At 41.4% G+C, this 27,026-nt stretch overlaps 1 protein-coding gene across 3 annotated transcripts in view; it reads right to left on the bottom strand.

The window, feature by feature from the left end:
* Positions 1 to 26,424, bottom strand: part of WDR7 (WD repeat domain 7) — a 290,874-nt gene extending 264,450 nt beyond the window's left edge. For 2 of the 3 annotated variants that reach the window (XM_079784071.1, XM_079784069.1), the window contains exons 1-6: positions 26,219 to 26,424; positions 16,509 to 16,588; positions 9,989 to 10,160; positions 6,266 to 6,372; positions 4,216 to 4,294; positions 716 to 890 (exon numbers count right to left, since the gene is read on the bottom strand). In XM_079784071.1, the coding sequence (XP_079640197.1) occupies positions 716 to 890; positions 4,216 to 4,294; positions 6,266 to 6,372; positions 9,989 to 10,147 (520 nt within the window). In that variant the 5' untranslated portion in view covers positions 10,148 to 10,160; positions 16,509 to 16,588; positions 26,219 to 26,424. Of the gene's footprint in view, positions 1 to 715; positions 891 to 4,215; positions 4,295 to 6,265; positions 6,373 to 9,988; positions 10,161 to 16,508; positions 16,627 to 26,218 lie in introns of all 3 variants that reach the window. The other variant, XM_079784070.1, reaches the window with a different exon arrangement.
* Between the last annotated feature and the right edge of the window lie 602 nt (positions 26,425 to 27,026).

The following is a 27,026-nucleotide window of genomic DNA, read 5'->3' as shown; positions in this document are numbered from 1 at the left end:
TTGGACATCCCCTGAGGGGTCCCAGATTGCAGAGGGTGCACGCCGGGCTGAGGGACCTCCCCCCTGCCATGCACAAATTCCGTGCATCGGGCCTCTAGTCTTTACATAAAATAGAAACACTTTCTATGCCTCATAAGAAAGTGACAAAACCAGGCCCAAAAAATACACAGGTGAGCCGAAACCGGTTTGGCTCAGTGGATAGAGCGTCAGCCCGCGGACTGAAAGGTCCCAGGTTCAATTCCGGTCAAGGGCATGTACCTTGGTTGCGGGCACATCCCTAGTAGGGGGTGTGCAGGAGGCAGCTGATCGATGTTTCTCTCTCATCGATGTTTCTAACTCTCTATCTCTCTCCCTTCCTCTCTGTAAAAAATCAATAAAATATATTTTTTTAAAAATACACAGGTGAAACTATGGTTCCTCCCATGATTCCTGCAAGGTGTTCTGATATTCATCCTCCCTTTCAGAAAATCACCCCACACACTAAGATTGCCAAAAGCTAGTGATCTATTCCATGGGATGGAGGTAATCTAACACTTTAAGCCTTAATCCAATCAAAAATTCCTTTGTGAAAGTAGAGACAGACCATAAATTATTAGCTATTTCTTAAATAGAAGAATATAACCAAATACATTAATATATGATACATAATGAACTCTACAGTAAATTAACCATTACGTCATAAAGCTGAAGTTCTTACAGAGCACCATACACTGACCTTGTGTTCGGTGAGATCGAATAATACTCATGGAGCTAATCCAGTCAGGAGATATCTTTGATACTAAGGAGTATAACACCTCAAGGCTGGTGGCATCCACAACAAGGATTTCAGGATAATGGCCATGGCATAAAAGCCTTCCTTCTCTCTGATTTCCAACAGAGAACTGATAGAACTATAAGGAAAAAGATTCACGTGCATTCATCAAGCTTCTTATGAGGCTCAATTTCTTCAGTAATACTTCCAGACATGTAATATGTGGCATATTACGTGTAATATATTACATATATATTACATACCTATGTATACACATACACACATCAAGTTATGTTAATATTTTCAAAATATCTACCAAATATTATTATTTTCCTAACATCTTATCCTCCCCTTTGAACTACTTTGGAAAATTCATAATGATTCTTTTTTATCCTTCTGCAACATCGAAAACAGGACTGTTGAATGAAATAATAAAACACCTGAGTAAAATCAGCTTGATGTTGCCCGGCCAGCGTGGCTCAGTGGGTGAGCATCGACCTATGAACCTGGAGGTCATGGTTCTATTCCCGGTCAGGGCACATGCCCAGGTTGTGGGCTCAATCTCCAGTGTGAGGTGTGGAGGAGGCAGCCAATCAATGAGTCTATCTCATCATTGCTGTTTCTATCTCTCCCTCCCTCTCCCTTCCTCTCTGAAATTAATTTAAAAAATGTATTTTTAAAAAATCAGCTTCACAAATCAAAGTAAAAGGAAAGCTTAGATGGGTCACAAAAATAATATAAATTTTAGATGAATGGAGAATAGATGGATATAGGATTATAATTACTAGATATGACCAAATAAAATTTAGAAGTAAAAATGACTGCTATTCAAACATATTATAATCAGAAGTAAATTCTGATTAATATAAGTGGGTTATTTCAGACTAGAGTATGAGACAATTTTGTTAACCAGTCTCATAGTACACATTTACACTTTGTGGGAGAAAAATAGAAGGAGAACCTATACAATCACGATCTACATGTTACTCATGCCAAGAATAACTCCAAAGGATAAGGTTGGTTTCCATCAACCGAAGAGCAGAGGAAGAATAACTATCAAAACAAGACCAACAACTTATCCAAGGACCTGTCTCCCTTAGCCTCAAAAAATCGTTACTCTCTTTGTAGAATGATTTCCTTAGAGGATTTTTAGGAGGTAAAGACATCTAATTTCGAGTACTACTTCACAAGGATTGGACCTTATACAAATAAATGAGGACAAGCTAGACACAGCACAAAGGGCAATGCTATAACCACTCCACACCTGGGACATCATTAAGGAACCCAGGTACAATCTGATCCCATACCCATTAGCCCTGTCTGTTCTCAGAACTCAACACTGCATGTGAAGAATATGAAATACCCTGTACAAGAAGGACTACAACTGCTTAAACATAAGCATTGATTAGATCAAGGAGCACATTAAGTTAATGCAAGGTAGTCTATAAGAGAGGATGTAATAAAATGCAGATTACTGAAAGAGATACCTCTAGACCTCAGAAAATTGATTCAAAACATGACACAACCTGGAAGTCCCAGGGACTGCCAGGCACTCACATATAATGTGACCGTAGGTAACCTTGACCCGTAGGAGGGGAGGGCATGTCAAGGAGCAAAGGATGGCTGCAGAGGAGCAAACTCTGTCACTGTTCATCCCACACTAGCCAGGAGAGCCATGCGCATGGCAGTCACTGGAAAGAGCGCTCTCCTGAGGGCAGGGGTATTGCATCAGCTGCCTGACTAATGCCTCTCACCTCTGGCTTTAAAGTTATGCTCCCAAATAATCTTTTCAACACTAATTTGGCTTCTTAGACACGTGATACTGGCAAAGAAAGTGTCCTTAATGGAGAAACAAATTTTCCACATATTAAAAAGGGATGCCCCGACGTGATAATCTCGTAAGTTGGCATTTCCTTGTGGTTTCTAAGTGCCAGTGTCATCAAGGTTTATCACTTCTGTGTATATAAAAAACAACTCGCTCTGGACCTGAGAGGTGACAATCACACAGGAAACAATTGTCACACACTGGTGAACCTGCCAAAAAACATCTTCTACTTACAGACAGCTGCCAGTTTAAATGCAGGAGGCCTAATATGAGATCTGACAAAGTAGGCACTGAACAAATGTTGAGTAAATAAAGATAATTTTTCCTAAGATGTAAACCAAAAGTTTTTAAATCATAAAATTATGCAAGAGTGAAAATACTTATATCCAATGACTTCAAGACATTTATATGTAATTTTTCAATTAATCTATAAAGTCAATGACTACATCATTTTATTACCCCTTTTCTCTCTATAAACCTTGATGGTTCTTCACATGACAAAAAATAAATAATAGATGCCCTTTAAGTAAAAAAGCATATACTCTAACAGTGTTGAAAAAGATATTTTTCAAAGGCCTTTGCCAGAACAAGAAACCATCACAACAGACCTTTATCACACTATTCACCAGCCTCCCCCAAACATTTTCTAAGTTGTATTGGTGCAGTTGTATTCCTGCAACAAATGATTGTGTTTCTTATTTGTTTGTTTTTGTCCCTAGAGTCAGATAAACCTGATTTGGCACCAGGAATGACACACTGTGAGACTAAGGCAGGTCATTTAATCAGTATGGGTCTCAGTTTCCTTATATGTGAAATTATACACTTCTATTTAGTTCATAAGGATGTGGGAAGGACTAAATAGAACGCCATACAAGAAATGCTTATACAATATTTGCTCAATAAATATGAGTTCTCTTCCCTCTCCTTCCCCCTTGAGAACATAAATCATATTTTCTTTATATTTGTAATTTTCCCAACACAGTAAATGATGAGTAAATAGAAGCACAAAGAACCTGACAATTATGAAAGAGTAAGAAAGAATACTAGGATTGTAATTTGGAAACTGTACATTCCAGTGTAAATTCTTGTGTAAGCCAGGGATATGAAATACCGTATTTTCCGGCGTATAAGATGACTGGGCGTATAGAAGATTTTCCTGGGTTAAAAAGTCGTCTTATACGCCGGAAAATACAGTAGTCATTTCTTCTACAGAGTTGGAAAATCAAAAAATGTACTAAGGACCAACTATACGAACAATGAAATGATATGACCCATAAAGTGGGTCAATTTGTGTCAATCAGGAATGGAACCATAAAAGCTTCAGCAAGAACGAATTCCCTTATTTAGGATCTAGACAATGTACTACCCGTCCAGCTCCCACTTGGGTAGCCAGGAGAGCCAGAAGGAGCAGAGCCGTAGTGCCAATCGGCTTAGTTTACATCTTTCCCCATTAGTCTCCTCTACTTTATTCTCTCCCCCACTATACCATCGTATAAGGAATGATTTTACGAATGCTAGTCTTCTTGTCATCTCCACCCATTTTTCATATAAAAATATAGGTCAATGTTTAAAAAATGTTTTTAATTGTATGCCTGTAATAATTGTGCTGACTTAGGCAGTTACAGAAATAGATACTCACCTGTATGCCAGTATGTGTGCAGGCTAATTTTGTAAATTCAATACATCTGCCATCACTCACATCCCAGAGACACATCTCTCTATAAGACAAAATAATAGCTAACTTTAATTGGATTTGAAAAAGCACCGTTCAACTTTGTCACAGTGGTTTTTAAAACTCATCTCCCATTAAAACTGGTCTATTTCAGAAAAAGTAGTGTATAGTCATTATTGCTCTTCATCAAAAATTCTGTTCCTGCCCTAGCTGGTTTGGTTCAGTGGATAGAGCATTGGCCTGCGGACTGAAGGGTCCCGGGTTTGATTCCCGTCAAGGGCACTTGCAGGCTCGATCCCCAGTAGGGGGCGTGCAGGAGGCAGTCAATCAATGATTCCCTCTCATCATTGATGTTTCTATCTCTCTCCCTCTCCCTTCCTCTCTGAAATCAATAAAAATATTTTTTTTTTTAAAAATCCTGTTCCTCCCACTCACCATCCCAACCTCCTTTCCAGCTTGCCCACCCTCACCTTCATCCACATTCTTTCTGGGCAGATGGTAGAACTACTGCACCTCCCAGCTCCCTTTGGTTGGTGGAGCACTGTGAGTAGCTCTGGCCAGAACCCATGCAAAGCCCTCCAACACTCTTTCTCCTCTGGCCGCCTCAGACAGTGGTTGCTCCCTCAACCTCAACCTCAGAGTTAGGATAATAACAAAGCAGAGCACAGCCCCAAGTGATATATGAGGGCAACTGACAAAAACAAAAAATAACCTTTTAGTTTACATCACTGGGATGGTTATAAACATAGCTAGAAAATTTAGCACAGCAGAAAAACAAATAAAAAAGTTAACTGAATTCCAAACTTTTTCAAATTAAATGTAATATTCTAGTTTTGATTCTGTATTTATTACAGAAGTTTTATTGAATAAATACAAACAGAAAAGCATATATCAAACTAAAAGATACAACATTCAAAATCAGGAATGTCAACGCCTTATCTTTTAAAGAAATAAACTTGAGATTTATTTAACAGAAAAGAACATTAATAAAATGTAATGATCCAGATATTATTAGGGTTTTCTTTGAAATGCCCTTTCCTAAATTTCACATAGTATGAAACAATATTTCAAAAAAGCTCCATCTATTTAGACTATGTATTCTAAAGTGAGTTATTTAATTGACCAAAAGGTACTATATTTTTACCTGATGCTGCCTCTTCTTGTTCCAAACAGTTACACAAGGTTCTTTTCAAATTCATAAAATTATGAGGAGGGTGGAGGAGATAACTTATTAAATAATTCTCTTCCAGCTCCCCAACTCTCTTCAATAACATATTAGGTAACTATACAAATTTCTAAGTGCCAAAAAAGTTTTAAAACTTTCATACACTCTGAACCCTACAACTACTGTTCAATGACCTATCTCTCCAAAAGCAAGCTATATTCTGAGACTTAGGAATACATATGGTTGCATTAACATACATTAATATAACTGTATGAACTTTTACATCATCTTCCAGGATGAAGTTGGCTTCCTCTTCCAAATTTGCACCAGCCTAGCATCATTAGAGTTTTTAAAACTCTCAAAGTTGTCCACCAACTCAATGACAATGCCATGGGGATTAATGCTCAGCTTTAACTTGTATGGTATTCTGAGTTTCTCAAAAGCAAGGCAAAGACATAATAATAAATTATAATAAAAGTATTAGAAAAATCATAAATAAAGATAAAATGCACCCGGCTGGCGTGGCTCAACCTATGAACCAGGAGGTCACGGCTCGATCCCCAGTGTGGGGTGTGCAGGAGGCAGACAACCAATGATTCTCTCTCATCACTGATGTTTCTGTTTCTCTCTCCCTCTCCTTTCCTCTCTGAAATCAATAAAAATATATTTAAATCAAAAAAAGATAAAAATGCACATTTTAAAACCACATTTTTAAATATCTTTAAATTTAGACAACTGGAACATTTATTTAAAAGATATTACAAAAGAAAAAAACCTTCCCTACTTACTAATACACTGGTACTATTTGCAACAAAGACTTATGAGGAAAATAGTGAATAAGAAAATGCTTACCCACATTCAGATGCACTCACAATATATTGTTTGTCACTAGAAGCACAAGCTTTAGACAAACAGGTGATTGAAGCTGTGTGACCAAATAACAGTGCCCGGGGATTAACCTAGAAATACACAAATATGTTGATTTGAGTACCAAATTTTTAAAAACTAATATTTTTTAGGAATCCTGTTCAATATACACTAATAAAAGAGAAAGATGCAAATTGACCATACCTTTGTGACACCCACCATCCAATCAGGAGTGGGTATGCAAATTAACCCAACAAAGCTGGGGAGTTAATTTGCATACGCAGGCGCAGAGCAGCCGAGGGCAGGGCGGGACGCAGGTGTTCCACACCGTCCCAGCCACTCAGGGCCTCTGGGCAGCGTGGGAAGGCAGGGCCGGAGTGGAAAGAGGCAGCTCCAGGGCCAGAGCGGAAAGGCGGTGCCAGCAGCCAGGGAAAGGAAAGCCCATTCTTGCACAAATCTTTGTGCATTGGGCTTCTAGTATTCATATAAATATAAAGATGTAGATTTGAGCCCTAGCCAATTTGGCTCAGTGGATAGAGTGTCAGCTGACTGAAAGGTCCTGGGTTCGATTCCAATCAAGGACATATGCCTGGGTTGCAGGCTCGATCCCCAGTGTGGGGCATGCAGGAGGCAGCTGATCAATGATTCTCTCTTATCATTGATGTTTCTAGCTCTCTCTCCCTTCCTTTCTGAAATCATTAAAAATATATATATTTTTTAAATGTAATTTGAGAAGATTGCTTAGAATACCAAAAACTAAGAATAATAAAACAGTGACTCCCACCTATTCAGTGCTCCCAATAACCCTACCAAGCACTTCTGAGGTTGAAATTGGAACACCACAAGATGACATTACAGTGTCATACAGAGAGTGATGGAGCCACGATTCAAACCAGGGCGGGCGGTCTTAAACACTAAGCTAGAGTATACTGAGAAATCAGGCTAAGAATGTGAATTAGCATGTAAAATAACTTAATCTCACTTAGATTTTAAATAATAACTTTACTGATCTAAAAGTACATTTAAAGTATCCTCCTTCTACTAATATCATTTCTGTAGGTACTCACTAAACTACTGCTTCTGCAGTTTCTCTGACATTTTACTGTCACTGTGTTAGGCCAGGATGCCCTTTTTAGAGGTAAATGGAGACGAAGATATGGATGGCAAAACTTGTAGCTACAGTTTTGAATCCTTTTCTAGCAAAAGAAGAAGAGAAGATACCATGACCTCTAAAGGAGGCACTTTGTGCCTTCCCTCTAAATGTTACATTTCTTCTCCCTGGTCCTTAGCAGTTGGCATAAATAGTTGATAGAAAGTATAATACTTAAGAAGACCCTCCATATATATCAAAAGACAATAACCAAGCCACCTTTTACTTAACCTTCTTTTCCCTTGGATAAATAGTCCAATTCCTTTAATATTTCTCTGCTAGCTGCCTCCGCCCCATGTCTCACACTCCCCAGTCACTTTCATCCCTGGAACTTAAATAAATATAACATTCTAGTGAAATTCATGCAGTAAAAGAATTACTTCTAAGATCTCACAAGTTAAATCTTAGCTGCTTATAATCATTCCAGTAAAACGTGGTGTGATATTTTTTCTCATCACTGCATTGCTGATTCATATTTAGTTTTCTATCAGGCCTGAAGGCATATCACATTCTACAACATTCATTTCCAGTTACTTTGCAACCTCGTAACCCAGCTAGCCTTTACGTGTGTGGATCATTTTTCCAGGTTTAGCAATTTCACCCCTAGGTGTATACCTAAGAGCAGTGGAAAGATGTCCACACAGAAACTCATACACAAATGTTCACAGTAGCATTATTCAGTACGGCCAAAGTAAAAACAACCCAAATATTGACCAACTGATAAAAAGACAAATAAAATGCAGTATAGCCCTGACCAGTTTGGCTCAGTGGATAGTGCATCGGCCTGCAGACTCAAGGGTCCCAGGTTCGATTCCGGTCAAGGGCATGTACCTTGGTTGCGGGCACATCCCCAGTGGGGGGTGTGCAGGAGGCAGCTGGTTGATGTTTCTCTCTCATCAATGTTTCTAACTCTCTATCCCTCTCCCTTCCTCTCTGTAAAAAATCAATAAAATATATATATATTTTTAAATGTAGTATACCATACAATCTATATATACAAAAGCCTAACTGACCATTATGACCGAATGACTGGAACGAGCGGTAGGCCAGTCGCTATGATGCGCACTGACCACCAGGGGGCAGACGCTCAATGCAGGAGCTGCCCCCTGGTGGTCAGTGCGCTCCCATAGCCAACCTCCCATGGCCAGCCAACCTCCCTCTGGCTAGCAAACTTCCCGCGGTCCCTACCCCTGCCTGGCAGGCCCCGTCCGGGAGGCCCTGTCTGGCAGCCAGCAGGCCCCAGCGGGCTCGGCCCAATCAGGACTGGGCAAGACAGCCCCAATAGGCCCTGATCACCGGCCAGGCCTAGGGACCCCACCCGTGCACAAATTTCGTGCACCGGGCCTCTAGTGCAATATATTTGGCAATGAAAAGAAATGAAGTACTGACATGTGCTATAACATGGATAAACCTTGAAAATATTATGCTAAGTGAAAAAAGCCAGTTACAAAAAAACCACACATGTTACATAATTCCATTTATATGAAATGTCCAAAATAGGCAAATCTATAAAGATAAAAAATAGATTAGTGGTTGCTTAGGGGGAAATGGTTTATTGGAAATGACAGCTAAAGAGTACAAGGTTTGTTTTTGAAGTAATGAAAATGTTCTAAAAGTTACTATGATAATGGTTGTACAACTCTGTGAAATCATTAAATTGTACACTTTAAATGAGTAAATTGTATGGTAGGCAAATCTTATCTCAATAAGAGTATTACCAAAAAACAATTACTTAAAAAGTCAACTATCTTGCCACGAATTCCAGGCTAGCAGTCACCTCATTTTCTCTGGTTCCCTTTACAAAAACTCTCCTAGGGAGAGTTGCCAGAGAAGGGAGATTTTAAAAATGGGAAAAGAGAAAAGCAGAATAAACCCTTCAATGTAATACTTGAATTGCAGATATTAAGTGTACTTTGTGTATGTGCATGTGTGTGTGTCCCCAGCTCCTATTTTCCAATTTTGTCTACTGAGAGGTTCCAGCTGTAGAGCACACTGCACATGCACATCCACAGCAGTAAAGAATGGCAATAAGTACATAGTAATTTTTCAAAATAAATACAAGAAAATGTACACTTTAAATTGTTAATTTTTGGAAGCCACCTTCAAAATGGGTAAAAACTTTTTGACAAATTATAAATGTAATGTGTTATGGCACTTAGGATAGATACTAGAGACCCAGCACACAAAATTGCTCGAGACCCAGACCCACCACACCGACAGGACCCCAGGCCTCGCCAACCCCAGGCCACGCCACATGGAGCTGTGGGCCACACCTCCACCGCGCAGTGCAGCTCTGCCGGTTGTTTGGTCGTGCAACCGTTAGGGAGTCACAACCACAAGCCTTTTATAATAAAGGATTATATTTGAAAATAGCCAAAAGCCAGCAAAAATCAACTCTGATGAATAATATAAATAATCAGTCTGCATAACACCAATTCTACTCAAAATATATTTCGCAGAAATATATGATGAGGTCAATTATTATTCTTGATCTGTGTTTTTCTCTACTAAGTGGTTTCTTATATTTAAAAAGCACAATAGGCATTTCAAATACTCACCTCCAATTCTACTGAAAGATCCCAGAGGCATATCTGTCCATCATGGCACCCAGTTACGATTGTGGCCCCGTCATCTGTTAGAAGTACTGCTGAGATGCAATGTGTAGGTGCTTTGCGACCCCAAAGAACGATGGGTAGAACGAGGCTATTTCCTGCCATTGTGTTTTCAAACCTGGAAATGTTATCAGAATAATGTCAAATATTACAATATTTCCTTCTAAAACACAGTATGCATTTTTCTTATGAAGCCCTCTTGAATTTCCTAAGCCTCAGAATTCTTCTAAACATTATACATAATAGACACAAATACAAATATATAAAATCTCATTTTAGATGTAAAATCTCAATTAATCTTCAAAACAAATCATGCAGCATGTACTACTGCCACTCCTCCTTCACAAATAAAGACAGTGAGTCAGGGAGTCGCAAAGTGAAAGTGAAGGAAAGGAGCTCCAACCAGAACCCAGGCAGCTGCTTAAGATGCTATGGTCTTCCGCTGCTGCGCTGCCAACGACCAGTGAGGTCTCCGAATCTTTTTAAGTCTACAAACCAGTAATAAACATCAATGCCCAAGAAAAACTCAGTGTTGTTTCACAGTTCTAAACATTAAAAAGAATAAGTTCAGTGAGAAACTCATTCAACCACATTTACTACAAGCCTATTATGTCTCAAGGTCATGACTGTCTTTTGTGAAACTTGAGGGAAAAAGAATTTCTCTTTAAGATCCTTTCTGCATAATAAAAAGTCTTATTTTTGAGATGAATGACCAACTAACCAGTGTATACTGGAATACTCCTCTTACACACATATAAGGAATGTGCTAGGTTTAAGTGTTATTAACTGTGTGGTTAAAAACCTCAATACTAGTTCAGAGAAGTTAGAGAGAAATGAAGCGTGGGATAATCAAAGAGGCCTCCACAGAAGACAGAAGACTGTCAGGTCTCGTAAGACAATACGGGGTCACCTAGAGGCCTGATAGATGGTCAATGAAAAGAAATGTCACTGTAGTTATATTTTTCTACCCCAGATTTTTAGATGACAACAGAAATATGTATATAACTCTAGACCAGTGGTTCTCAACCTTTCTAATGCCGCGATCCTTTAATACAGTTCCTCATGTTGTGGTGATCCCCAACCTTAAAATTATTTTCGTTGCTACTTCATAACTGTAATTTTGCTACTGTTATGAATCGTAATGTAAATATCTGTGTTTTCCGATGGTCTTAGGAGACCCTGCTAGTGGTTCTCAACCTGTGGGTCACAACCCACAGGTTGAGAACCGCTGCTGTAGAGCCTAAGACCATCGGAAAACACAGATATTTATTTTTATTTATTTTTTAATATATTTTATTGATTTTTTACAGAGAGGAAGGGAGGAGGATAGAGAGCTAGAAACATCAATGAGAGAGAAACATCGACCAGCCGCCTCCTGCATACCTCCCACTGGGGATGTGCCCGCAACCAATGTACATGCCCTTGACCGGAATTGAACCTGGGACCCTTCAGTCCGCAGACCGACACTCTATACACTGAGCCAAACTGGTTTCGGTGGAAAACACAGATATTTACATTACGATTCATAATAGTAGCAAAATTACAGTTATGAAGTAGCAACGAAAATAATTTTATGGTTGGGGGTCACCACAACATGAGGAACTGTATTAAAGGGTCACGGCATTAGAAAGGTTGAGAACCACTGCTCTAGACTATTTAGAATGCTAAGCCTGTCCTAAGAAATTTTCAGGAATACTCAAAGGAATAGGCACTTTCTATAAAAGAAAACTAGTTTGACAGCCATCGTCTCATTGCTAATTGCTTTTAGCAAAAGTCTCTTCTTTAGACTACCACCTACACTCCTTAAACAAAAACGAAAAACTAAAATCTCTTTATAAAATGAACAGTCACTAGAAAATTAGGCAAGTAAAAAATTATGTTTGACATTGGAATGTTTACTAAAAACAATCTATATTGCGTCTTTTACTTTTTGTTATAATACATGGCTTTCATTAGTTTTTTTCTCCCAACACTTCATCTTTTTGCTGTATCAGGTATACATTTAAAGAAAAACATTCCAATTTTACTTCTATTAAATAAAACCCTATATGTATCATATTCACCATTTCATAAACTACCATGACACTAACCATTATCTCCATATCCCCATTTGATATCAGAAATTTTAAATAAAGCATTGAACCAATTTAATAAACTTGGTACAGCATGTTCCTGGCTGAATAACATATCTAACCATGATTTTTCTCAAAATGAGAATCTGGAAGGAGTTCATTTTTCCATGGTGACAACACTCAATTTTAAACTACAGTACCCAAAGACTTCTCTCAAATAAGCTCACAGCGGCGAACACAGTATGGTGAGATCTGAAAGAACACAGTTTATCTATTTGAGGATTCATATGCAATGCACTGGCTTAATGAGAATGCAAATACACAGAATCAGAACTAAGGAACGTGTGCGTTAAGCGAGATGTGCCTGCTCTGATGCAACAGGAAAGGACATTCTGGTATTCAAGTGGCAAGGCAACTCAGGGAAACCTGGGAGAAGAATGCATTGCCTGGTCCTTAAAACAGTGAAAATAATCATCCATAACATGATAAAGGTATAGCTTACGTCATTAAAAAACACATCAATCTCTAACTCAGCTTTTCCAGAAGCTAAAATAATTACAAAGATTTAGGGGGGAAAAACAAAAAATCAAGAACTAAGAGTCAACCAGAATCTGAGAGATCTCATTTGGGCAATTAAGGAACTTCATATGAGATTGGATTAGTTTCCCAGAGCTGATGTGACCACAAGCTGAGTGGCTTAAACAACAGAATTTATTGTCTCTCAGTTCTTGAGGCTAGAAGTCCAAAATCAAGGTATAGGTAGGGTTGGTTCCATCTGAGGGCTGTGAATGAAGGATCTGTTCCAGGCCTCTCTCCTTGACTTGTAGAAGGCCACCTTCATGTTCGCTTGGCATTCGCCCTGTGTATATGTCTCCAAATTCCCCCTTTTTTATAAAGATATCAATCATATTGGATTAGGACCCACGTGATGACCTCATTTAAACTTGATTACTTCTCTTCTTTTTTTTTTTTTAATATATTTTATTGATTTCTTACAGAGAGGAAGGGAGAGGGATAGAGAGCTAGAAACATCGATGAGAGAGAAACATTGACCAGCTGCCTCCTGCACACACCCTATCGGGGATGTGCCCGCAACCAAGGCACATGCCCTTGACCGGAATCTAACCTGGGCCCCTTCAGTCCGCAGGCCGATGCTCTATCCACTGAGCCAAACCGGTTTCAGCAAAACTTGATTACTTCTATAAAGGTCTCATTCTGAGGCAGTGGAGAATAGGACTTCAACATGTGGATTTTGCCCTGGCCAATTTGGCTCAGTGAATAGAGCATTGCCCTGGGACTGAAGGGTCCCAGGTTCGATTCCGGTCAAGGGCACATGCCCGGGTTGTGGGCCCGATCCCCAGTAGGGGGCATGCAGGAGGCAGTTGATCAATGATTCTCTCTCATCATTGATGTTTCTATCTCTCTCTCCCTCTTCCTTCCTCTCTGAAATCAATAAAAATATATTTTAAAAAAACAAACAAAACAACAAAAAACAAAACAAAACATGTAGATTTTAGGGGAAAACAATTCAACCCATAACAGGAATATATCCTTTTAAAGGAACATAACCTAAAATTAGTTAATTATCAAAAAGCAATCCACCTAAGGAACTAATGTAAAGAACTTGACTATATCTTTTCCAAGGAATCACAGTTAACTGCTTATCTGAAGATTAAGGTAAGAAGTCCTGTACAACCAAGGTAAGGAGTTATCACTTTATGTTGTGTGCGAGGATAAGGGGGAGGAAAGAAGGGGGACCAGAATCCAAAATTCACTGCTGTATTTCCAAGGAAATTAGACTGTAAAAACTAATCCTGTTCTGTCAAAGGTCCTTAAATTATGCACAATGCTGTTTCTTTGCTGGTATCCTATATAATAAAAGGCCAGCCACCATAAGCAGAACGACCAGGGCGACCAGAGACCAGAACCACCAGGGCCCCTCACCAGGCTTGCCCCGCCCCCAAGCAAGCAGTTAGGAGCGATTAGGCAGGCAGGCAGAGTGGTTAGGGATAATCAGGTAGGCAGACCAGTGGTTAGGGGTGATCAGGTAGGCAGGCAAGTGGTTAGGGGAGATCAGGTAGGCAGGCAAGTGGTTAGGGGAGATCAGGTAGGCAGCCAGCCCTTTGAAAAGCTGGACCCGCCCCCCAGAAAGCAGTTAGGGGTGATCAGGCAGGCAGGCAGGCAGGGTGGTTAGGGGCAATCAGGTAGGCAGAAGAGCGGTTAGGGGTGATCAGGTAGGCAGATGGCCCCTCACAGGGCTGGCCCCGCCCCCCAGCAAAGAAAGAGGGAGGCCCAGGCCACCGGCGGTGACTCTGTGGCAGGTGTGCAGCTGGCCAGTGATTGCCCTGCAGAGGGAGGCCCAGGCCAGCCAAGCCATCACACCCCACACCTGTCACCCGCAGAGGGCAGTGACCGGGGCAGGGGAGTGGGAGGGCAACGCCACACAGATGGCAAGCAGTGGCTGTGGCGGGGTGGGGCCAGCTGCCTGCAGCCAGGGGAAGGAAAGCCCCGATAGGCCCTGATCTCAGGCCAGGCCTAGGGACCCTACCCGAGGGGTCCCGGATTATGAGGGGGTACAGGCTGGGCTGAGGGACCCCCCCTGAGTACATGAATTTTTGTGCACTGGGCCTCTAGTACTTTAATAAGATCTCTACATAGAAAGTGTCTGTTAGGTGAGACATTTAAAAGATAAATAACCATAAAGAATACCTGAAATGAAGCTGCAGTAGAAATCACAATCAGTAGCTGGTATTAATGTCTGACTGCTGGGATTAGGGTAATTCCAGTGAAATACAGAAGAAACTAAAAACTTCTAAATAAATAATAATCCATCCAAAGGGCCTGGAAGATGGGATTGGAAGACAGAGGAGAGTGAGGTTTCAGCTCCTGGCTAGTGAGGAGAACAGAGAGTCTTGTTCTCAGGACTCACGTGGAGAAATGGATTTGTGCTCTTAGGTCTCAGAACTTGATATTAAAACCTCCTAGACAACAGGGTATTAGATCAGAGTTGGAGGCAGACTGTGAGGAATGGGTTTTGGAGAATGCTCGAAAGTTGAAGGCAGAGAAAACTGTCGAGGGCATTTGGGCACTGGCTCTGCTATGTCTCCCCAGAAAAGGATGCATCCTTGCTACGATGCTGCACAAGTTCAAAAAACAAGAGAGCTCAGCCTCCTCTGACCCTAGATGTTTTGTTAACAGGACAAATAAACTTCCTACTTGTTTAAGGCCATGGTGTTTGAGTTTTGTGGCATATAAATGTACAATATTCCTAACTGCATGTTCAAACACACTACACACCCAGAGTTTGTAAGAAAAATATCCATGGCCTCAATGAAGTGGTAAGAAGAAATTACAGTAAAGGAAAAAGCCTAAGGCCTCTACAAGTAAGAGGGGGAGCTTTGGTGGGGGTGAGAAGAAAACAGAGAAACAAATACCACCATCCTCTTGTGCCCAGGCCCCTTCACTCTGGCTGAAGGTAATTAAAGTGTATCCATAGGTGGCCCACATGTGAAAGATGAATTTGACTTAGATGGTTGATATGCACAATATGTGTGTATATTTAAATTTTATACAAGTCCAGTATATAACAGCTAGTCTTGCCTAGCTTATAAGAGAATTCAAGAAATTTACACCCAAAGGAACACAGCGACATTTTCTTCAAGGGTGGCAATATGCTAGTTCTCATTTTCAAGATTCCTTCGATATCCTAGGTCAGGGGTCCTCAAACTTTTTAAACAGGGGGCCAGTTCACTGTCCCTCAGACCGTTGGAGGGCCGAACTATAGTTTAAAAAAACTATGAACAAATTCCTATGCACATTGCACATATCTTATTTTGAAGTAAAAAAACAAAACGGCAAAAACACCCTCATGTGGCCCGCGGGCCGTAGTTTGAGGACGCCTGTCCTAGGTCATCTTAATTTCTATACAAATTCTGAAGTCAGTTTGTAAATTTCTGTAGAAAATCCTGCTGCGATTACAATTGGAGCTGCATCAAATTCATAGATCAGTTTGGAGAGCCCTGATCTGATGAAATATCACCGGGGCAAAAGTGCATTCTAAATCCAAGGATATGTCTTAAAGAAATTTAAGGCCCAAGTAGCATGTTTGGCTTTTTCACTTCAGTCAACAACAATTAAAGTAACAATTGAGCCCGGCTGACGTGGCTCAGTGGTTGAGCGTCTATCTATGAACCAGAAGGTCACAGTTCAATTCCTGGTCAGGGCACATGCCCAGGTTGCGGGCTCAATGCCCAGTAGGGGGTGTGCAGGAGGCAGCCAATCAATGATTCTCTCTCATCATTGATGTTTCTTTCTCTCTCTCCCTCTCCCTTCCTTTCTGAAATCAATAAAAATATATTTTTTTAAAGTAACAATAGAAAGAACACTTTACTCACAATCAGAGGAACTGCACTCAAGTCCTGGCCCTTCTGTGCAATCTTGAAAAAGTTATCCCTCTGGGTCTCAGCTTCCCCATCTGTAAAAGATGGACAATAACACCCTCCTTGCAGAAAGCTGTCACAAAGATGAAAAGAAACCAAACATGTAAAGCAACTAGTAAAATACCCATACATGGCAGACACTCAGTAAATATTAATTTTAAAAACCCACAGATCTTGCTACTTCACATTCTGCTGCCATATCTACTAGTTTCTGCAGCATTGCAACTTAATACTTAGTAAAGTTGGACTTTTCAGCAAGTTAATATCTTTCATTGGCTTTCTGCCACAACAGAAAAGCACCACTGTGTATGTTTGTCAAACACAATTCTATTATCTCCATATATGACCATTCAGTTCTGCATCACTTTATCAAAAATAACACTACAAATTCCCTTCCCAATACTAAGATAGCTTTTTCAAATTAAATTCTGATTTCATAATAACAATCATCACTATACATTTTGGAGCAGATTTTCCAAGTGTCCATTTTGTGCCTATACCACGGTATTACAATGATAGATAAAACAAACACAATTCAACCATCCAGTAGAGCTTACACACATGCAAACAATTACCACAGACTCGAGACCATCAAGTCATAGGTAAAGCCGTAAAAGATGAACATCCCAACCTGACTTCAATAGGTCCAGAAAGGAGTCTTGGAAGAAATGGTGTGTGAGAATGAGTAGGAACTAACCAAGGAAGAGGCACATGGAATCACATGTTCTAGGTCCCAGAGGTAAGACATCTCAGTTCTTTCTGCACAGTGAAACTAGTAGGGCTGGCATTTGGGGAAAAAGGCGGAATGACAAGACAAGAACCCACAGGTCAGCGTGCACCAACTGTAAAGGACTTGGTAAGCCATCCTAAGGAATTTGGAGTTCAACCTGACAGCAGTGGGAAACAGGTCAAGTGTTTCCAATCTGACTATTACTACCCAGAGTAATAAGAAAAGAGAGAGGAAGCGAGCATGAGGGGAAGGAGGAAGGAAAGTGAGAACATGAATGAGTCAAAAGAAGAACAGAGGCATAATCTAGTCTCATAGAAATGACAACTCAGGACATATTTTCATAAATTGGCACCAGAGAATTCGACAAAAGGTGCTCCACATGAACGGCAAAAATTCAATAATCCTTTGCCTACATCAGTAAGCCAAGTCATTGCAAAAGTTGGTGAAATATGGGTCTACCTCCTGCTGTTTTGCTTCTCTTTTTACATTTAAGTAGTTGTAAAAGAAAGGTTTTTGTAATTGACAAAAAATAATACCACCTCCTAACCTAGTAATGGAGAGCTTATAGCTCATTATCATCTTATAGATATTTATTTTGGTGGCTATTTAGATCCATTAGCAACTCTCTCAAGATCACACTGTAAACTTATCTCAGAGCTCAGAGGCATATGTAGACCTCCTGATTCCTAATGAATAAATATTTGTCACTATTCTATATTATCTTCATTTGCCACAAATTCCTTTTACCAGAAAACTTCATTCTCTAGTCGACCTGGCTAATCAAGATTGTACTAAAACACATTACTCAAAGGAAAGTAGAAGTGTAGGGTTTCTGGATAAAATGATATGCTGCCTGGGCTCAGTGGCACTTGGAGGAGGGGAGAGGGAAATGGGGTAAGAGGTATTGAAAGGGATGAAGATGAAGCAGGATTAAGTGTGACAGACACGAAGGACTGCCCCAGCCAAAGGGAGGTGCCTTACCCAAGCTCTTGCTATCTTCCAGTAGGAAAGCCCACACCCAATGCCTGGTCAATTCGGGGGGTATAAAAGCTAGGCCCCCTCATATCAATTGAGGATAGCTCCGGAAGGGTCATTTCATTCCATCTAGGAACTGCCCGGGAGCCCATTGAAATACACTGAGACATCACAGCTCACCTTCTCTTTCAAGCCAAACCTGCCTCCTTTCCTTCCTTTCCCTGGTTTGATATTAAGAGCACAACCCAATAAACCTGAGTACTAATCTCCATCTCAGAGTCTGCTCACCAGGGAATCCAAACTGTAACAATAAATGATAAAGCTCCTTTTAGTACAAGAATATTCACTACATATTTTTATATGTTTGAATATATCCCTAATTGTTAAAAGGTACATGAAAAGAACTTTCATGTCCATCAATCAGGGATTAATAAAATAAATTATGACAGTCTTTTTTTTTTAAATATATTTTATTGATTTTTTACAGAGAGGAAGGGAGAGGGATAGAGAGCTAGAAACATCGATGAGAGAGAAACATAGATCAGCTGCCTCCTGCACACCCCCCACTGGGGATGTGCCCGCAACCAAGGTACATGCCCTTGACCGGAATCGAACCCGGGACCCTTCAGTCCGCAGGTCGACGCTCTATCCACTGAGCCAAACCGGTTTCGGCATGACAGAGTCTTATGACGGAAAACTGCTCTGTAAGATATGAAATGATCTCCAAAATACATAGTGGGAGAGAAAGGTGCAGTACAGTGTGTAAAACACATTCCCATTTTGGGTGTAAAAGGTGGGGGAGAACCTGGTTGGTGTGACTAAGTTGGTTGAGAGTGTGGACGAAAGGGGCCACATGCTGACCTGACAAGCTCAGGGGAGGCCTGCATGGCAGTCTTGCAAACTCAGAGACCTAAAGTAACCACAAAGGATGGTCTGAAATGAAACTTTAACTAAACGCAGTTATTGCGGGCAGTTACATCCTAGGCCAGTATCTTCACTGACAAGGTCAACCTTTACCTTAACTGAGCCTGTCTGTCTTTTTGCATCTTTGATAACATACCCTTGAAATGTCTGGGTAACTTGTAACTTCCCTTTTTCTGGAGCCCCTGGGGCACAACCAAATGTGGTGGGCGCCAGGACAGATACCACAAATTCCTTCATTATCATGTTAATTGTTCCTGCACCCACCTAAGTATATGTCCATCATTTCACTTTTTATCCAATCCCAGGGGTTTTCCCAGCTTTGCTTTATCCCACCTCCTTAATCTATCACCAATGAATTTCATGTAACCCACCTATGTCCCTCCTTTGATGGCAATGTATAAATACAAATGTAACCCGCCATCCTCCGGAGCATTATCTCAATTCATTGAGGTTCTGCTTCCCAGCATATATCGACAGTTTGGCTCAAATAAACTCACAAAAATTCTTTACAGGTTTCAATGTGGTTTTTTTTTTTTTTTTTTTACGTTAACAAGAGTCATCCTGTGTACTGAATGGTTGCTGGTTTGATTCCCAGTCAGGGCACATACCCAGGTTAGGGTTCCATCACCTGTTGGGGTGCATGAGGGAGGAAGCTGATCTCTCACATCGATGTTTCTCTCTCTCTCTCTCTCTCTCTCTCTCTCTCCCCCTCCCTCCCTCCCTTCCTCCCTCCCTCCCTCCCTCCCTCCCTCTCCCTCTCCCTCTCCTTTCCCCTCTCTCTAAAAACCAATAAAAATATATTTTTAAAAGGGGGGGGACTATATATGTATCTACACATATACACATATCTATACTGGAAGTTGGATCTAAAGGCATCATTAGGTTCAAGTGAAACATTTTTGGCAAGAATATTTCATAGATGATGCACACGTTACACTGCATCGCCACAGCGGGCATGCTAATGTCACACGGCCCTACACCACTTGATTAAGGTCGTGACTACCAGCTATTCCACCATCGCTGTTTGTTCCCCTGTAAAACTATCACTAGCCTATGGAGTGATACTCTGATAAGCCTACCCTGTTCTGCACTATTCCATGTGATACTAGTACCCCATAAAAGTTATAAAACAGTTAAGATTACATTTGAAAAATCTAGCATCGGATCAATGTTAATTTCTCTATACTGCTTTTCTAACTCTCAAATGCAAAAGCAAGATGCATTTCTATCCCAGAACACCGGCATTTTCATAGGAGAGTCAATATTGTCTATGTCTGTGTATTTCTTGTGTCCTAGGCAAGCCTCCTGAGACTTATAGACAAAAACAAATTCAAATTCTCCCTCATGAGAATGGCCACACATGAAGAAGAGTGGACCTACACTACCCGTCCACCAACAGGGAACATGAGAAGCAGGAACTACACACCACATAGCTAAACAGACTTGCCGTAGCTGCAATTAAAGAAGAAAAAAACTATTTTAAACGTTTATTCAAACTCCCAGAGAACATTCCAACATCATTTGTCAAAAGAGTGTGTTCAAGCCCTAGCTGGTTTGGCTCAGTGGATAGAGCGTCAGCCTGCAAACTGAAGGGTCCCGGGTTCGATTCCAGTCAAGGGCACATGCCCAGGTTGCGGGCTCCATCTCCAGTAGGGGCATGCAGGAGGCAGCTGTTCAATGATTCTCTCTCATCATTGATGTTTCTATCTCTCTCTCTCCCTCTCCCTTTCTCTCTGAAATCAATAAAAATGTACTTATATTTAAAAAAAAGTGTGTTCAAGTCAAATTCACAGTATGATGTGATGAAGGAAATGATCATTAAGATTACAAATTTTCTTTGAGCTTGTGCTTTTAAAAAAAAACATATTTTTATGGAAGGGAGAGAGAGAAAAGCATCAATGATGAGAGATAAGCATCAATTGGCTGCATACTGCACGCCCCTTACAGGGGATGGAGCCCACATCCCAGGCATGTGCCTTGACTGGAAATCGGACCTGCAACCTCCTGGTTCATAGGTCGACGCTCAACCACTGAGCCACGCCAGCAGGGCTGAGCTGGCGCTTTTGCTACCATTTTATTGAAGACTTGGAGAAAATGGAATCAGATAATGAAAACCGTTTATTAAAATACAATGACACAACTAGGTCATAAAATGTCCTAAAGAAATTACTGAGCTGCTTCCTAAGGTCAAGGGTTTCTGGAATTAAAGAGTTGTGAGGGACACAACCTTCTGAACACAAAACTTCTTACTAAATTGACAAGATTATACCTTCTTATTAAGGTGGCAAGAAATCTACTCTCAATGAACTTGACATTTTAGGACTGAATTTGTAAAAGGAAATTCCAGTATTGTTTCTAAAGGACATGTGGAATGAGCAGATGGCAACAGAAGACTACGCTTATTTCTTATTGCTAAGCCAGCCCTGAGCACATGGAAGTCAGATTTTGAAGCACTGTAGAGCTATCTGGTCAAAAATAAATCAGAGATTTTTAAATGATTCATAGATTTTGAGGCAAAATGAATCATGTTTAAAATTCCTGCATCTGCCATTAGAATGTCTGAACTCTTATGCTCCATCCTGCCTCAGTTTCAAGAATAACCCTTTAACCTTGTATGTATGCATATATGCATGGGCCAAGAACACAGACAAAGGGGCGGTGAGGGCCTGGGGCGGAGGGCCTGGGCGGACTAGAAGGGGTCAAGGGGGGAAAAAGGGGACATATGTAAATAAATAAATAAATAAGAATTACCAATTAAGCTAAAAGCAAATTATGCCCACTAAGCTCCTACATTTCAGGGGGAGCAGATCCCATTTGGTAGAGCCAGCTTCAACTTTATGCCCCCACCCACCTCTAGCCTCACCTGCACGTCCATCATTCCTACTTCTTTCCTTCACTAGGCCATCAAAATTCTAAAGTGAGCAGTGAAGTTTCTCATTGTTCACCAATTACACTGCCCAGCGGCAGAGACAATAATGCTTTCCCATTATTAGCTGTAAACCTTGAGGAAATATGTAACCTCTTTCCAAGTCAGAATATATTCATTTGCAGCATTCCCCTCCTCCTCATAAATAACCTCAAGGAAAATGTTCTGCCCATTAAAAACTGCTGTTGACAAGGTCACCAATATTGTCCCCACTAGTAAAGCCAATGTCAAATCCTAATCCACATCTTTCTAGACCTAGCATTTGGCATAGTTCATACTTCATCTTTCTCAAAACACTTCTCCGCATGGCCTCCATCTCTTCACACTTTCCTGCTCTCTCTCTGGCTTTAGTCTAGTCTCCATTTTTCCTTGTTGGTTGCTGGTTCTTTTTGTTGTTGTTTTGCTTTTTATCTTTAAATGTTGGACTTCTCTTCTCTGGCAACCATCCTCCCTCCCTCTCTCCCTTAATGATCTCACCAAGTCTCAGATAGCATCTACAGAGGTCAACATATACTGTGTGGCTCAGTGGTTGAACATCAACTTATAAACCAGAATGTCAGGGCAAATGCCCAGGTTGTGGGCTCGATCCCCAGTGTGGGGTGTGCAGAAACCAGCCAATCAATGATTCTCTCTCATCACTAGCTCTCTCTCCTTCTCCCTCCCTCTCTGAAATCAATAAAAATATATTTTTTAAAAACAGGTATCTGCTTATTTATGACAGGATTTCATTAAGTCAAACATAAACCTTCAGTGAGTTCTGCTGATGATCAATAGCATGCATATACAGGGTGGGCAAAGTGGGTTTACAGTTGTGAGTATGTGAAACAGTTTACTCTTGTATTATTATTTATTATTGTATTATTTGTATTACAACTGTAAATCTACTTTTGCCCACCCCTGTATGTAAGTTGCCTAACTCTTTATAAAGTGCAACAATCAGATGCACAAAATGGGAAACGAACTTACAAACCTCCCTGACCCCATACTCTAATCATCAAGTTTGTCTGTCCCAACAGATAAAGCAAGTGTCACAGAGAAATGGAACAGATAAACCCAGGAATAAAGTCACAGTTAGTTCCAGGCCTAACTCTACAAGCACTAAAATGATTTCAAGACTTCTACTACCAATTTTGATCTTTGCATGAGGACAGACCATCAGGGACCAGGGGCGGGCGGGATTTATCTCTGTAAGTCAGCTCCCCTCTGGTTTGGGGAGCCGCTTTTCCTTTCCACCAGAGGCTGAAGGCTGTGTTTCCCAGCTGGAGCTGAGATACCAAAAAAGTCTTACAGAAGAGCTGCCTTGCCCTGGGGCTGCCTCACAGCCCTGAGGCTTCTCAATTGGGCTGTAACAGTACTGAACTGTTCCGCAGCGGTGCTGTATCAAACCTGAGCTGTTTGCACTGAATAAAGTTTCCTTCTTCACCACACCCCAAATTGGAGACTCCCCTTGGCATTGAATTGGCACCAATGACCATGGATTGACAGTCCTTAGGCAATTTCGTCACTGTGTGAACATCAGAGAGTGTACTTACTAGTACACAGACATAGATGGTATGGCCTACTACACACCTAGGGTGCATGGTACAGTTTATTGTTCTGTAGGGGAGGAAAAATAATTTCCCTCTGTCCTTCAGAGCCCTTGACTGAGACATCCCTGTACTAAAAGACAGATTAGCAGGAGAAAAACAAACAAAAGTTTAGTAGCATATATACCTCCTGTATACATGAAAAAGACTCAAGAACTGTAACTCCCCAAAATCTTCAGCAGAAAAGACAGCGAGGGTAGGGAGCCAGTTATGAGAAGTTACAAGGAAATGACAGTAAACAAGGTTAAGGTTGTTCTCCAGGTTTAACAACACTGTCTTCTGCATTGATAAGAGTTTCTATAGGAAAGGTCATGCCTAGCTTTCAGCAAGGGAGAAACCCTTACAGATGTAAATGTCTGAGAATAACATCTACCTGGTTTTCAGAACTTCTCCCCTATCTGTAGTTTCTTAAAACTAGCCAGCCTAAAATAATCCTCATGTCAAAGAGACATATTTGGGGGTGAGAAATTCTGTTCCCTACAGCTCTACAAACCTACACAACATGTCACTGTACTGAATACTGTAAGTAACTATAACGCCATGGGAAGTATTTATGCGATGCCTTGCACTATGACATTATGATGGCTATGACATCATTAGGCAATAGGAATTGTTCCCTTGCATTGTAATCTATGGGACTATCATTATATGCATGGTCCGTTGACTGAAACATTGTTTCACAATACATGACTATAAAGAGATGGACTCTTGATGTTTTGAAGACCTATAAATTTAAAAGAAAACTATGAAGTTAGCACATAAAATAGAAGAGTAATTTTCTGACTTCTTTTTTGTCGTTGTTGTTAATCCTCACCCAAGGATATTTTTCCATGGACTTTTAGAGAGTGGAAGGGAGGGGGAGAGACAGAAAGTGAAACATTGATGTGAGAGAGACACATTGATTAAGGATCACGCCTCCAACCAAAGTACATGCCCTTGACCAGAATTGAACCCGAGATTTTTCAGTCTGCAGGCCAGGGCTGATAACAAAACCCCCAAAACAAAAACGATAAGTCAATTTTCTTTAATCATAATTAAGGATTTCTGTTCAATGAAGGGCATCATAAAAAAAGTTATAGACAAATGACAGAATAGGAACAGATGTACTTGTAATATTTAAAGGACCAATATCTAGGAAATACAAGGAACTTCAGATCAACAAGAACTGAAACCTCAAATTAAAAAACGGGGAAAGGGTGGACAGGCAATTTTATACAAGGGAAAACCCAAAAAGACAAAATGCACATGAAGAAATGTTCGATCTCATTAGGCATAGTGAAATGTAATTTTATGAGTTTTTACTTTGTTATCTATTAGTCTGGTGGGGCTATAAGGACTTGGAAGCTCTTGAACTGCCTGCAGGGGTGCAGACCATCGCAGCCTGTTGGAACACAGCCTGGCAGTCTTTCCATAAGATACGTACATAAATGTCCTAGGATCCAGAAATCACATTCCTGGATATAAATCCCAAAGAAAGCATCATAGAGGTCTAAAGGTATATTTATCATTGTATTGTCTATAGTGGTAGGACAATGAAGGTAAATGAGGGTATCCACAAATAGAGGGTAGACATAAAACATTGTGAAGTAAGAGAATTTTTGTCTATGTAACAAAATTTCAAAAACTCAGTCAATTTCTCATACAACTGGTGGTGATTCTTGCCACCTGGTCCATGAAATCCTAAGCAATTAACATCAGAAGGAGTCATAGCTTGTCTTTCCTGATTCCTGGCAAATGTTACTGTGAATGCAGGCTGTAGCTCACATTAAATCCTAAAACCAACAGCATCAACAATACCAACGCAGCCTGCGATGGAACTGTAACTCCTGCCATTGTTGCAAATTATAAGTAACCAGCAAATTCTGCCCAGCACTTGAGAAACTGGCATAGCAAGTGAACCAAAACTTAAAACGCAATTTTTGGATCAAAGGCAGGGTAGTGCTGACTCCAAACACATCGCTTCAGAACGCTGCGTCCCATTTGTGAGAGGGAGTAGCAGGTACCCCCTTAGACCCAGTCCTAGAGCATAGGGTTGAGAGCGGGCAGGTGGCGTCTCACAGATGAGACTCTAACAGACGCCTCGATACCTTAGGCAAGGAAAACTAAAAGAGGAGTACCAGCGGGTGAGGAGACCATAGGCACCCCCAAAACAAACACGTTACCGGGAAACACGGTCAATAGCCACCCACCCATCATCACGAAGCACCTCGCCCCCGTTTAGATTGCCACTGAGAACAGAGCGGTCCCATCTCAAGACCAAAGCCAGTGTCACCAGAAGCAAATGTCACTTACCAGGCCAGGGAGCCCCAAAGACCCCACCCCCAACCCCACTATCTAGACCCATGACCCGGCAAAGGCGCACCGGTGTGGGCCTGCACCTCGGCGCAGCACAGCACCGAGCCCCCAGCAGCGGAGCTGGCAGCTGGCGCCGCCACCCCTGACCCCGGCAGCCCACGATCTGCACGTTTGGGTGCAGCGCTCCGTGGAGATCCCTCCTGGGGAGGCTCGAAAGCCGGCTCCCTACCTGTCACAGCTTCATCTCACGCCCCGACGTTGTCTGTCTGACCACCCCTAGACGCCTCGGCGAAGGAGCGCCAGGCACGGGCCTCTCTAAGAAGCCTGTGGGGTGGGAGAGCCTAAGGGACGGCAACCCCCAGCCCAGCCGCCGTCTCCCCGCCGGGGCTGCAGGGAGTCGCTACCGCCGCCGCCGCCGCTGCGGTGAATCAGCTGACACCGGCCTCCACTGCTGTGACTTTTGCTGCAACTGTCGCAAAAGAAGACGAGGGGGAGGGAAATGCACACGGTCTCCAAACACGCCCGGCCGGAGCTGGAGCCGCGGAGACGGAACGGAGGTGAAGGGGTTAGTGTGGGCAAGGAGTGCACGGCTGCCATTTTGGTTATGGGAAGTCTGGTCTAGGCTCTCTCCTCGCCTCCAATGCCCAAGGTGGAGGGAAGCGTGAAATGCCAAGTGTAGGTGTTTGTTCCTCGTGATCAGGATGTTGCAAGTTTATTCTTCTGCCCCCGCGCCTCGGCCCAAGAGCCTGGAAAGTGTTAGCTCGGGCACTGGTTACTGTTTTCCTCTTACCCCCAAATTTAGCGGTTGCTCACCACAGAGGGCCAGGGGAAGAGCCCAGCTACTTGACCAAGAGGAAGTCTGACCTTGTGCAACATTCCCGCAGAGGAGAGAGGAGTGTACACGCTCTCAATGTCCCCATATACAAAATAGGCATAATAACCTCATGGATGTCTGGACATTAAACAAATGTTACTTACTTATTATGTTGCCTACCTCCTTCCCAAGTATTTGTTGAATGAATGAATGGTAGCCAAGG

The sequence above is a fragment of the Cnephaeus nilssonii genome (genome assembly GCF_951640355.1).
Source record: "Cnephaeus nilssonii genome assembly, chromosome: 11".
Lineage (NCBI taxonomy): Eukaryota > Metazoa > Chordata > Mammalia > Chiroptera > Vespertilionidae > Cnephaeus > Cnephaeus nilssonii.
Note: the sequence above shows the minus strand (reverse complement) of the source record. Positions and strands in the feature narration are given on the sequence as shown.